Here is a 14,501-nt window from a genome sequence, read left to right on the forward strand (position 1 = left end):
CTCGCAGACGCAGACGTAGCTCTTGAATAACACTTGAACACTTTCTATCAGACTTTATTGCCCTTTTCGGTCCATCCACCTTGCAAGAGTTTCAGAAAAAGCCAATATCATGTCATATCCAATATCATGAGCACCAAAATTGACTTGCATTCATACTGTGGTGATGTTAGTAGCCGCAATTAGATCCTCACAGGCCTTTCATGGTAATGTATACAAACTGCAAAGCAAACTGATGTGTCGTGATCCCTGGTCCCTTTTCCCTGTCTGTGAAACTCACCTTGTGCCTCCAGTGAATATTTGTTTTTCTTCATGTGTGAGAAGAACCCTCTCAGATTTATTCACTATTTCACACATGAATATCTAAGAAAAGAAAATAATCCCTTTGAATAACTGAGTTCAAATTGAACTATTGAACTATTATTTCACAAATTATGCAGTTCTAACATGCATAATTCTGACACATCAATGATTGTGCATGTTTTTGAACTAGATATCTCAACGCCCCCATAGTTTGTGAATGGTAATAAGCACAATGTTAGTTGCTCTGATGTGTGATGACAAACAGCAAAATATAGTTAGAAAAGATCACCACACTATGCAATGTCATGAGCTAAACATTTGAAAACCTGATGTCTCCTGTCACTGGTCTTGTAACGTGCTTGAAACTGATGACATCTTTCACCTGAGGCTGCATGTCTGTAATACCCCCTTTGCTTTGCATGGAAATAGCTTTGCTTACATATTCTCTGTGTGTGTGTGTGTCTGTGTGTGTGTTAGTGTGTGTGTGTGTGTGTGTGTGTGTGTATGCATTTATGTGTATGCATTTATGTGCCTGTGTGTGTATGTCTGTCCTGTGTCGGTTCATCTGTTGCTATGTGTGTGTCTGTTGGAGAGAGAGGGAAGGACACAGTGAGAGATGGTGTATACATGTCTCTGTGCATGTGAATGTGTATACTAGAATGCATGTGGAAAGTGTGTGGGCATTCTTTATATTCATGTTTGCTTAACATTTACTTTCTTGCAAAATCTCACTCGCTATTTAATTTATGCAATTCACTGTTACTGCACATTATCTGGTTTGCATATGTTTTTACATTGTATTTCACAAGATATTTTTTACCAAATCAATTCATTTGAGTTGTCTGATGTTGGTATGGCCATTGGTCCCTTGAAAGAAAGAATCAATCCATAATTTGATTAACAACATATTTGCAAACATTTTTTATTTGAGCAATTTTGTCATGAATCATTGTGTGTCTATACAGAGATGTACAAACCTGCATTCAACCATTAGTTTTACATCACTGGCTTTCTTTTTGAGGGAAACATTAAAAGTTTTCTTTCTCTCTCTTTCTCTGTCTCTTTCTCTCTGTCTTTCTCTGTACAGAGAATGTACTTCTCGAACAATCTTGAGATGTCTGCTTACATGTTGCTTTTCCAGTGTATGTGACCCCCATTTCCTTGTCTTCTTGTCAATTCCTTGTCTTCTGTTGTCATCCATTCATATCTATTTTAGTTGGGCTCTTGTTATTTTGTGTTTTACACGTATGAATGTGCTGTTGTGGGTGTGTAAAAGCGAGTTATTTCCTTGCGTACTCCCTTTCTTGTGTTGTGTTTTAAGGTTTAGTTTGAGTTTGCTTTGCGGTCAAATTTTGCTCCTCAAGTCCTTCGGATCCAAATACTTCTATGCCTTGATCCCTAATGCCTTCCTTCACTGTTGTTTCCTTATTACCCAAATGTGATCCCTGATGTGATCCTTGTACTGTTCCTGTCCTGATCACAATTTTCAAATCTCTGTTCCCTTTGATTTCAATTTTGGTTTTGTTTACTCCTTAAATGTCTCTTTCAAAACGGAAGATGATGAAGAAACCTCTACTGAGACATCTACCCTGAAAGCTCATTTGATCAGAGACTCAACTGTGCTTGCGAGTCCCGACTTGCTCTCCGAGGTGTCAGAGATGAAGCAAGACTTGATCAAAATGACTGCTATTCTGACCACTGACTCAGCCGACAAATCCACTTCTCTTGAGGGGAGAGGTCTTGAAAAAGGGGTGGAGGAGGTGTCGGGCGAGCCTTTTGAGATAATGGAAAAAGTCAAAGAAGACTTGGAGAAAGTCAGTGAGATTCTTCGCAGTGGGACTTATGAGGGTGAACTGGCCGCAGCATCTGAAATGTCAGAGAGTTTTCCACCAAAAAAAGACGAGGAATGGGTTCTTCTCTCAGACAGTGAAATCGAAGAGGCCAAAAAGATGGCCGCTCTCCAGCCACAAGAACCTGTCATGCGGGAGGGTCGGGCCAATCGGGGGGCTCCAAGACCAAAAGGTGTGGCAGACTTGTCAGGCATGGTTCCACACCTAACAGGTGACCCAAAGGAGTACCTCCTGGATTTGCCCAAGAGCGCTGCTAAATCGTCAGAGGGTGAAAAACAAGAAAAACTGTCCAAAGGCACCAAACCGTCTGCCATCCCCACAGCAAAGAAAGACACAAAAATCCCTGTAGCAGAAGTAAAGAAACCAACCAGACGGAAAGGTCCACAAACTCACACAGATGAATCCAGTACTTCTTCCCCTAAGAAAGAAACTGACAAGGGACTTAAAGTGGGAGCTCAGGAGGGAGACAGCCATCTTAGTGCCCCTGCCCCACAAAAGAAATCACCTGTTTCACCTGTAGTTGAAGAGACACCAATAGGGTCCATTAAAGACAAAGTGAAAGCCCTTCAACAAAAGGTTGAGGCTGAGCAAAAACATCTTAAGCAGCCAGCATCTAGTAAACCAACACTAGGAGGTAAAGACAGCAAACCATCTGCAGTGCCCAAAGAGACAGGCAAAAAACAACAGGCCCCACCCAAGTCTCCAAAATCTGAATCAGAAAAGCTTGAAGAGACTATGTCAGTAAAAGAATTAATGAGAGCTTTCCAGACAGGGCAAGACCCTTCAAAGAGAAAGTCTGGGCTCTTTGAGCTAAAATCATCTAGTACTAAAACAGAAACACAGGAAAAAGGAAAAATAGAATCATTAGAAACACAACCTCAGTCTCCCACTCAAAAAGTTGGGTCAGGTTTTTCACAGGGACGTGAAATATCCCTGGATTCTTTACTTCCAGAGGCAAAACAAGGGGATAGTGACATTCAAATTAGCCCAGACAGAAAGCACTCAACCGACTTTAGCTCAGACATAAAAGCTGAACTTGAGGACAATGCTCAGTACCAACAGTTTAAAACACTAGCAGAACAGAGTGCCAGCACATCATCTGCTTTAACTATAGGGCCCACCACTGGAACAGACATGTCTACTACGCTACCTCCTGAGCTGAGAAAAGTCAGAAGTGAATTCCGGCCTGACAGTTCAATTGAGAATGGTGCGATGGAGGACAGTTCTGATAGCCTGAAACACGAGGGTATAGCAGAGTCTCCAAGCGCCAGTGTGGGTTCTGGAGAGCAACAGATGAGTTCTGAAGAGAGTTACAAACATGAGGGCCTGGCTGAAACTCCACACACAAGCCCAGACAGCCCCTCTCTGTTCCTTCAAAAAAGTGAAGAGCCCTTGCAGACCACAAAGAAAGGTGCCACCGCCATCCCAGTTAAACAGCATGAGAAAACCACGCAACGTCCCTCCAAAGACAAGTTTGGGGCATCTATAGAAGACTCGGCTTCTTCGGGCACAAGTGAGTCCAAGTCCACTGCAAAGGTCAAGGCAGTTAAATTTGGTGATGAAAAGGCCCCTCTTGCTAAGGAGATTATCAGTGCATCAGCCAGACCACCAAAATCTCGAAAGCTTACAAAGATGGGCTCTGAAACCATAGAAGGTTTTCTAAGTGATGAGGAATCCCCTGATGGTCATCCAGAACCAGCTTCGATTGACACTTTGGCCACAAGGGCATGCACACATCAGGATAGCCTAGATCTGCCTCTCAGACATCGAGAGTCAGACTCTCTCAGCCCCGTAGCTGATGACTCCTTGACCTTTAGTCACAGAGACTCTTTAGAGACTAGTCCCAACATGGAAGATAACTCCTCCCATAGAACTCCAGACTCCATTGAGCCCAGCCCAACAAAGGAATCTCCCTGTCATGACTCCTTAGAAAGTAGCCCCGTAGAGCAGAAAACCAACCTGTCTTTCCCTCCTGTGGTAGATGAACTCAGTGTGCCAACAGGGCAAGAGCAACCCTCAAGAGCCCCTGACTTCCCCCTAGACAATTTGCGTAGTAGACTCCTCAGAGACCAGGAAGCCAGTGCCGAGGATGACAGTTCTGAAAAGACGTCCCAAATGGAAAGTTCGGGTAAGAGCCCCCTCTCCCCTGACACCCCAAGTTCTGAAGAGGTAAGTTATGAGGTGAACCCCAAAACCCCTGACCCCATGACCCTTTCTGTTACCCTAAATCCACCCATTCCTGAGGAGGCAGAGGATTATGAGGCGGAGAGTGGCGAGACTCAAAGGAAATTCACACCAGAGGAAGAAATGTTTAAAATGGCTGCCAAAATAAAAACATTCGATGAAATGGAGCAGGATGCGAGAGGCAAAAAGGACAATAGAAAAGATATCAGATCCGCTCAGTCAGCAGTAGTGTCTGAAGCAGGACATGACAGCACCAAACAAATTGGACTAGTGTCCAAAGATCAGACACCATCAGGGGATGGCCTTGAGCACACTGATCCTGTACTGGGCTCAGTGGTAGCTCTGTGTGTTGAACCCAATATTAAAGTACAACCTCCCTCTCCTTTTTCAGCAGGTGTAAAGGCTGAAGATGTTCACCAAATGGACACCCACAGTACAACGGCATCAGCCAAAGCAGTTGAGGGGGGGCCTCAGTCTGTCTCAGAACAACACATCACAAATGCTCAAGCATCTCTCCCTGCCAAAGTTTGTACTGAACCTCTTCAGGTAGTACAGTCCCTTAAGGTGTCTCCATCCTCATCTGAGGGGGCTGCTAATATAACAGATGAACAAAAGGAAGCATGTTTGAGAAAATCGAGAGAAATTAAGGATGATGATGGCAGAGGAGTAGTACAGGTGACAGATCTTCTTGAGCGTGACAGTGCTAAAGCACCATGCCAAGCAGAAAGAAATATAACAGATGAGGTGAAGGGTGATCACATGAAACATTCAGGGGCATCTGACATAGGTGTAGATAGAGTAGATGCCTCCATTGTTATTGGACATGGGGGGGAAACATTCAAACCGGAAGTGTGCATTTATGATGATACCGAGGACTATGAAGAAGAGGAGGAACGTCCAAAAACAGAATCAAAGGGAGTCACAGCAAGATCAGAAATGGACCCCTGGAGCACAATGCGGGAGGATGATGATGCTTTTGCAGCCAGGGTAAAAGAAGAAGAGCAAAAAATCCTGAGTCTAGCAGTTGAACGCCAGTCCCAGGCTGCAACGCCTGACACAACTCCTGGGAGGACACCCACAGAGGATGGAACACCGACTAGTGAACCAAATCCTTTTCTCTTTCAAGAAGGCAAGCTTTTCGAAATGACCAGAAGTGGTGCTATTGACATGACTAAAAGGAGCTATGAGGAGGAAGGGTTTGCTTTCTTCCAGATAGGGGAACAGCCTATTGAAGAGGCAGTTGCAGAGGAGGCCAGGGAAGAGGCTGCTGCAGAGCCCACTGCAACTGACGCTGAGGTTGGTATGAACTTAACCCTTCAAATAAAACCAGAAGAGGAAGATAAACCATCCAAGGACACTACTGATTCCTCTCAACCTTCTTCAGTAGACGATGATCAGGCAGGTTCTAAGTCAGATGCCTCAAAATCTAGAATTCCCATTAAAATGGGCTTGTCTGTATCAACAAAAACTTTAAAGACAGATTCAATCACACCCGACGCAGTAGAACCCAAGTTTGAAAAGGTTGCTGAGGAAACCCTTGTAGCAGTTGATCTCAGTTCCCCTGATCAAATTATTGCCAATGTTCAGACAGCTGTCACCACAGTAACTAGGTCAGTGTATTCCCAACAGGACCAAGAATCTTCTGATTCCTCACCAGAGGATCAGCACTCAGTAATTGAACTCCCTAAATCTCCCGAAAAGCCCACCCCTTCCCCAAGTAGTGAAAAGTTATCAAAGGGTTCAGCCAAATCTGGCTCAGGAAAAGTAGGTGCTGCAGCAAGAAAAGACACTCCTTCAGCTGAGAGTCCCAAATCAAGAATACCTGTTAAGGCCAGCTCTATAAAGTCGGATAGTACATCAGAGTCCTCAGTCAGGCGAGCTGAATCACTCAAAGACAAAAAGTCAAAGCTGCCAGCAAAACCTGAAACTAGGAGAAAATCTGAGACAGATACAGGTCCCTCCACTGGTTCCAGAATCAAGAAGTCTTCCACAACTACACGCTCTGTTGAGAGTGACTTGACAAAAAAGCCAACAAAAAAGGACCAAGGTCGCCCAGCTAGTAGTGAATCATCCACCAAACCCAAGACATTTCAGTCCAGATTGCCAGTTAGAGGCAAGCCATCACAAACATCTACACCAGACAAAGAGACCAAAAAAGAGCATCCCCAAGAGTCTCCCAAGCAGTCTCTAGAGTTTTTTTCAGAGATAAGTGATGAAGCAGCAAAAGTTGTAGAGAGATTGGCACAAGCAGAGAGGGAGCAGGAGAAAGTGGATGATCTGGAGGCGTCTGCCATGTCTGATGACGAAAGCAGCACCATAGACACTTCTGTCATAGAGGTGGATGCTTTCCCTGACATACACTTGCCACTTCCCGAAGGCGTCTTTGTCGTTAGACCACGCTGGGATGACACCATCGAGACGCAGATGGAAAGAATCCCTGACGATAAACCCCAAGCCCGAAGTCAAGGTATCCCCCCTTCTCATGGGGCCCATTCTCTCTGTCTTCCGCCTCACCTTGCTAGCGACGAAGGTGCTGCCTCTCTGTGATGTAGCTAAGGCTTCAACTTTCTGTGGTTGCTTCTGTGTTGTTCTGGCTGTGTTTGTGTTTGTGTTTCTTCTCTTCCTGTGTGCGTGTGTCTTGAAAATCTCAAGATTGATTTAAAGGCTATTTCATCTACAGCTAAATTCCTGTCAGTAATGATTCATAAGGATTTTCATTAGAAAAGTAGACCTTACCCAAAAAGAAGCAAGTTTAACATTTACCTATACATTATTTAAGTAAACACTATTGGAATTGTATGATTTATTGTACATGAGGTAGGACTAATCTTGTATTTCAACAAGTGCCATGAACCCTCCTATTATGCTTTAAGTCTTTCACTAGTTTAGAATTCAACCAAATAGTTGTTTTTCAAGTCCACTTATTTTGTCTCTCTCTAGAGCCCCAAGAAGGCCACATGCAATCCAAACTTAGCAATTCAAAGATAGTCATAAACTAGTATATAAACTCACAAAAGTGTACTAATATTGTATTTAGACTGTTTAGATGATATTTAAGAAATTATTTGATCATAAATTAGCTTTTTAGCAGGTAATTGTGAGTATGAGAAGAAAGGCTGATTAGATTATGAAACACTGAGTAAGACAGGACAGCTCACATAATTTATTCTACATCAAAAGTTACTTCGGGTCATATTGACCCTAACATTTCTTTTTATAGCAGGTACACCTAGAATGACAAAGCATTCCAATGAATATATATTTTTGGAGTCATTTTGGGAAGCTAATAATGACAATAAACAGCCATAAAGATTGATCACTTTTTTTCATTTTGAAAATAGTTTTGGGTCACTATTACCCTATTATTAACATAATAGGAGGGTTAAATGATTGCTTCAAATGGCCTGATATATAACTATAAATAGTACGGTTAACATGGTTGAGTTTTAACTCACAACAGAGGAGGTACTGTAGATCCTGAGTAGATGTAGGAGAAAGCCAGTGAAAAAGTTTAAATCTGGGTACTAGGGATTGTTTCCTGATATACTTGAATTGAAAATGGAGCGCACATTACCTTCCACCCCCATAGTAGGTGTAATTGTTTAGCTATATTTATGGGGACCTTCGTTGACGGCTCCTCTGCTGTTGTGATGGCATTTTCAGTAGATCCACAGGAGGAGGCAGAGAGAAAAGAGTCACGGTTGGCAGTCATTGCCGACCATCTTGGCTTCAGCTGGACAGGTAAGCAGTCTTTGAAGGCATTACCAATTACTGTTTAGTATGCCAATTACGGTATATAACTAGTTAGCCATCAATGTCAATCATTATCTCAGCAGTTTAAATAATATTTTTCCCTTTATTTTCAATTATATAGAATTGGCACGTGAGCTGGAATTTAGTGAGGAGCACATTCATCAAATAAGAACTGAGAACCCAAATTCACTGCAAGACCAAAGCCATGCGCTAATTAAATATTGGACTGAAAGGGAGAGCAAGAATGCTACAGGTATGCTGCCAGTATGAGTCCTGCCAATGAGTATTTATTATAACTCAATGTATTTACAAATACATTATTGTAAATCACAATTATATTGTTGGTATTTATTTTACAGAGAATGTTTTGATTATGAAGCTAACCAAGATAAACCGAATGGACATAGTGCATCTCATTGAAACAAAAATTATCAAGTCCAGTATGGAGTCATCACACACCTATGCAGAAATAGAGCATACCATATCACTTGATCACAGTGAAGGTAATGACATTGGGAGAAATGTATATGAATATGCATGTTCAGTTAAGCTTTAATGTTAGGGTGTCAAGAGTCCCAAACTTCACCCCATAGCCACTTTTTTTCCTTCCCCAAAGAGAGAGGCCAATTTGGCAAAGTTTTGTAACAAGCACTTCTTATTACACGTGGACTAATGTTCTGTTGGTACACAAAAATACATTATGTATGGACAACATAAGTATGTGATATTACATATTGTTATATAGGTTGTTAGACTGTACATCATTATGTTGATACACTGGAACAAGGATCCCTTAAAATAAAGTGTTACCAAATCTTTTATATTAGACCGCAGATACTTAAAGTAAAACATACATCATAATACTTTTAACTTCATAAGCTGAAAGAGCATAATAGAAAGATGCTAGGATAGCCATTTTCAGTAGATTGTCTTATACTGCATAGTTTCCAGGACTAATTTACTAATCAATCCCTTGTAAAGGATTCTCTGCCCTTCATGAAGACATTGACAGTCCAAGGCCAGGAAGACGGACAGAAGCAGCCACACTGAGGCCAGGGTCTGGTCAGCAGCCCCCAGTAGTGTCAACTGAGGACCTCTCTTCCAGCCTGTCCTCCCTCCATGACGCATCAGCACGGGCAGATGCAGACGTATCAGTGACGGAACTCTTGAGACACACGCAGAAAGAGAAAGTGCAAGCAGACCTGAAGAGCGGACAAGACACTCTGTAAGGACCTAAAACCATTAACTGGACAGTTACAGTTGTATGGTTTACCAGCATCATACATTTTTTCTTTGTAAATGGAATACAATATATGAAGTATCTAGTGTGTAGAATTCTGCAATTCCTCACAAAATCATTTTTTTGTCACATTGTTTGATATATTATGTATGCTTTCTTCATAGGGGATTTGAAGTTACAACAATGCCTGGATCTGGACACCTAGGCACTGTCAAACATGTAAGTCCCTTGTTCACTCTGTACAAAGCTGTTCCCTGGAGGCTGCAATCTCATGTGCTCGATCCAGTCTATAAAGGAGCTGCAGACTCCCAACACTCTACCCCAGAGCCTTCCCCAACAGCTTTAGAGGCTCCTCAGGAGTTAAGTGCAGAGTTAGGTGCAACGGCAAGTGTGCCCAGTCTAACCTCACACACTGACGAAACTCATCATGAGTCAACCAAATCTCGTCGTCTGAGTCATAAGCGCGAAGGTGTAATTGTCACCGATTTTGAAGACACGCTGTTGGAGTCCGAAAAGGCTGAGACCGACTTCTGTGAACTGTTCAAGGACCTAAGGGAGGATATTGGATCAAGCTTTTCTTCTACCTCCACAATCACCATGACCCCACAATCCAGTGAAAAGGTTTCTCAGTCCAGACAAGTTTCAACACGCTTATTACATGAAGTCACCATTGAGACAGCCGGTGCCCAAATCACTGAGAGGGAAGCTTACAACAAACAACACATTGAGGAGATTTCAGAGAGATTTTACAGAACCCTTTATGGCAGTGACTTTGAATTCATTAACAAGAAGGAACTAGAGGAAGTAAATGTTCCACAGTCAGAAAAAGATGGCAAACAGGAAGTGAATGAAGACAAATGTATGTTATTAAATCCAGATGAGGCAGGCAAAACTCTCACTGTCACTTATGAAGATGCAAGTGAATTGTCATCCCTATCTCATAAGATTGATGTCAGTCAAGCCACCCTTGACTTTGTAATGGTTATACCTGAGCTTCAAGTTCAAGTTTCAAGCCCACCAGAATCCAGCATGTTAAATATGGAGAATGAACCACAAGTTGACCGGCAGCAAGCATCATCCTCTTCCATGGAGTTGCCCAAAATTTGTCTGGTTGATGTGGATGCATCACCAGAAGTACTTTCTACAGTGTATCAGATGTCAAGTGATGAGATGGCTGAGCAGTCAGTTCCCAAACTAACTGACAAAAGATCACCATCACCTACCCCTCCAGGTGCAGAATTTAGATATGAAGTATCAATTCCTATAACTCAGCAGAAACATACAGCCACTATAAAAGAAACAGTTGACGATTACAGACCTCTAACACCAGTGTTATTGACACCACACACCATATCTAGGCCCTTGATACCAGATTCAGAATCTGATTACACTGCTGACCTTGAAATGTGTTTGCTAGAGGAGAGAACATCTTCACCCGAATCAGTAGTCTCGTTTGATGAGAACAGGCCACTTACCCCTGACTCCCCCATACCTGAGGACAGACCAGAATCCCTAGGCACTGTCTCACTTCCTTATGTCAGAACCTCTTCACCTGAATCTGTGTCATCACTCACCAATGAAAGTCAACTTTCACCAGACTCTCCCATACCTGACTTCAGGCCATCTACCCCTCTACCTCCTGTGCTTGACTATGGCTTAGCGGAGTTAACTGCATACTTTGCAGAGTCTGATAAGTTGTTTTTGGAGAGAGTTGGTATAAAGTCAGATTCTGAGCTCAAGGTTGGAGCTTCTCATTTGATGGTTCCTGACACAGTTAGGCCCGTATCACCAGGGTCTGTTCTAGACTGGCGATCACTTACACCAGACTCATTCACTTATGAGACTCAGGAAAGAACATCCTCTCCAGAACAAAGCACAGATAGTACAGAGTATAGACCTATGACTCCAGAAGACTACATGTCTGTAGTCAGACAATCATCTCCAGAATCCATGGTATCTATAAATCAATACACCACATTGTCTCCAGACTCACCAATACCTCAATTTGCTGTGCAAGAATTCATCAGTATAGTTGATAGTGATGGGTCAGTATCACCAGAATTAACCGAATCAGAGTGGGAGTGGGAGTTAGTGCTACCTTCACCATTAGATTTGGTAGTTAGACCCTTTTCACCAGAATCAAATTTTTCGATTAATGAATACCGACCATTAACACCAGACTCGCCCATTCCACAGTTCTATTTATTTCTTCCAGAATACTCAGAGACACAGAGCAGGTTGTCTCCTGGGTCTCCTGATTCACTCACCTCAGAGATTGATGAAAATGAGCCATGGAATGTCCTCACCATTGACTCTGAACAAAGGCCTGAGTCACCTGTGTCAATATCCTCTGTTAATGAATTCCAATCCCTTTCACCTGACTCCCCTATTCCAGAATTTAGACACCACCTCCCTGAATCGGTCTCATATGTTGAACGATCTTCTGTATCACCTGTGTCTGTGTCATCAGACACTGAATATACACCACTACCTCTTGATTTATTTGACAGTGTTTGCAGAACTGATTCACCAGAGTCAGTAATGTCTGACTTTAAACAGACTTCATTACTACCACTAGAATTGCTTGAAATTAGTCCAGTACATTTGGAACTGGTCTGTGCAATAAAAGAACCCCAAAAAAAGAAATATGACGATGACACAGGTTCAACAGAAGGGTCAACCAAACCAGGAACTGTACCATACAGTCCCACTCAACAAAAAAGAGATAAGGCAAAGAAAAAACACTCAAAGACAAAATCAGTAACTACACCTGAAATGGTGGAGTCTAAAAAAGGAGATACAGATGAAGCAACATGTAAAATAGAAGCAACAAAAGAAACAGTCATTATAGAAATTGATAAACACTTAGAGGTTGCTAAACATAGTAAAATCACTAAACCAGATTCTAACACAAAATCAATAGACTCTTCAGAACCAGAAAATCATGAAGAGCCATCATCAACTGCATCAGCCACATCTGAGCTAACAATACACAAATTTACCCGATTGGTACCTGAATTCAAACTTGTTTATAAAGCAGTTCTGACAGATTACATAGCTCATGTGTATGACCCACAATATAAGGGGGAGACATTCAATGATAAAACTGGTACTTTTGAAGTTACAGGGCACAGGCTAGAAATTGACTATAGAGAGTTCTCTGAAGCACTCTCAGTGTCACAGGCTAATGTACTTCAAACTCGAACAGGTATGGCAGAAAACAACAAAGAGGTGTCCCCTGCATGTAATGATATTCCTTCACCTGTGGGAAAACCTAAAGTTGAGTCTCCCGACTCTAAATCTCAAAGGCACGAATCCCCTGAGTCAGTAGTGTCAGAAGTGGGAAAAGAGAGAGCTCTATCACTTGATTCAATACCTGAGTTTAGGCCCATCTCTCCCAAATCAGCTATGCAAATGCTATCAGATCCCAGAGTATCATCACCTGAATCAGTTGCATCATCTAATGAGTTATCAGCAGATTCACCGATACCACAATTCTCTCAGTTTGTTGATTCAGCCTCTTTCTTAGCAGGGTACAGATCAGAATCGCCTGACTCAGGATTGTCTGATGCAGAAATTGAACTAATAGTGACTTCCAGGTCTTGTGATCAAAGACCTTCCTCTCCAGAATCAGTAGCATCTGTAAACGACCACAGACCCCTCTCACCTGATTCACCCATCCCAGAGTACACACCTACCCACTTTGAAATATCCGTCTCCATGCAGCCACACAGGTCATCCTCTCCGGAATCGGACATCTCAGACATAGAATACTCACCACAGCTTGGCGAAGGGTTAGAACCTCTGAAAAGGCCAGAATCACCAGAATCGATTGTGTCCGAACTGGAGGACCGAGCTCTGTCCCCAGACTCGATACCGGAATACAGACCTATGTCACCGGACTCAACCATGTTGAATGAACTTAGATTATCGTCGCCTGAGTCAGTGTCATCACTAAATGAGTTTAAGGCTTTATCGCCTGACTCGCCCATACCACAGTTTTCACAGTCATTCTTTGAATCAGACTTTGGGACAAGGCAGATGTCTGCATCTCCAGACTCTGTAGTCTCTGATATAGAGTATGCCCTTAGTGAGTTTATACTGATGGCCACAGAAGAGAGACCAGCCTCGCCAGAATCTGCAGGATCAATACATGAACACAGTCAGCTATCACCAGATTCACCAGTACCTGAATTTGCACCAACAGTTTATGAGTGCACAAACACAGGGTACAGGTCATCTTCCCCTGGCTCACTGTCATCATATTCACTTGGTTCAGACATCTCAGAATCAGAGTATGAGCCACTGCTCTCTGAGTTCCTCATGAGAACATGCTCACCAGAATCTGATGCTTCACTCAATGAGTTGCAAGCGCTATCTCCTGACTCGCCCATACCACAATTTATGCAGCCATTCTTTGATCCCACAGGACTTCCCATGGGCTCACGATCACAGTCACCAGAGTCTGTTGGATCTGATCTAGATTATGCATTTTCTGACTTCCTACTCATGGCTACTGAAGAGAGACCTTCGTCTCCAGAGTCCATAGCATCTGTAAATGGCAACAGAGCGCTCTCTCCAGATTCACCGATTCCACAGTTTACACGGTTACTGCTAGATATCATACCGCCATCCACAGGGTACAGGTCATGCACACCAGTATCTGATATATCAGATGTAGAATATGCACCATTGTTTTCTGAACTCCTAGAGTTGGAACAAAGGCCTGAATCTCCCGAATCTATCACATCAGAGTTTGAGGCTAGACCTCTCTCACCAGATTCAATCCCAGAGTACATACCAATGTCACCAGATTCAGCCATGGTTATGACTGATCTTAGATGCTCTTCACCAGAATCTGTAGCATCAATTAATGAGTTCAAGTCATTATCACCTGACTCACCCATACCACAGTATTCACTGACTATCATTGAACCAATGTATTTTTATACAGGACAACGGTCTGCATCTCCAGAGTCCGTAGTCTCTGATATGGAGTATGCCCTCAGTGAGTTCATACTAATGGTTACTGAAGAGAGACCAGCCTCACCAGAATCTGCAGGATCAATAAATGAATACAGACAGCTGTCACCAGATTCACCAGTACCTGAATTTGCACCAACAATATATGAGTGCACAAACACAGGGTGCAGGTCATCTTCCCCGGGCTCAAT

The 14,501-nt window shown here is 42.7% G+C and overlaps 1 protein-coding gene across 12 annotated transcripts in view; it reads left to right on the top strand.

Moving 5' to 3' along the window:
- LOC121689592 (ankyrin-2-like) overlaps nucleotides 1-14,501 on the top strand; it is an 88,502-nt gene that overhangs the window by 63,349 nt on the left and 10,652 nt on the right. For 11 of the 12 annotated variants that reach the window (XM_042069514.1, XM_042069515.1, XM_042069516.1 and 8 more), the window contains 6 exons: nucleotides 1,858-6,801; nucleotides 7,998-8,075; nucleotides 8,209-8,340; nucleotides 8,447-8,590; nucleotides 9,069-9,312; nucleotides 9,492-9,546. In XM_042069514.1, coding sequence (XP_041925448.1) covers nucleotides 1,858-6,801; nucleotides 7,998-8,075; nucleotides 8,209-8,340; nucleotides 8,447-8,590; nucleotides 9,069-9,312; nucleotides 9,492-9,546 — 5,597 coding nt within the window. The remainder of the gene's footprint in view (nucleotides 1-1,857; nucleotides 6,802-7,997; nucleotides 8,076-8,208; nucleotides 8,341-8,446; nucleotides 8,591-9,068; nucleotides 9,313-9,491; nucleotides 9,547-14,501) is intronic. The other variant, XM_042069522.1, reaches the window with a different exon arrangement.

The sequence above is a fragment of the Alosa sapidissima genome, chromosome 18, assembly GCF_018492685.1.
Source record: "Alosa sapidissima isolate fAloSap1 chromosome 18, fAloSap1.pri, whole genome shotgun sequence".
NCBI lineage: Eukaryota > Metazoa > Chordata > Actinopteri > Clupeiformes > Clupeidae > Alosa > Alosa sapidissima.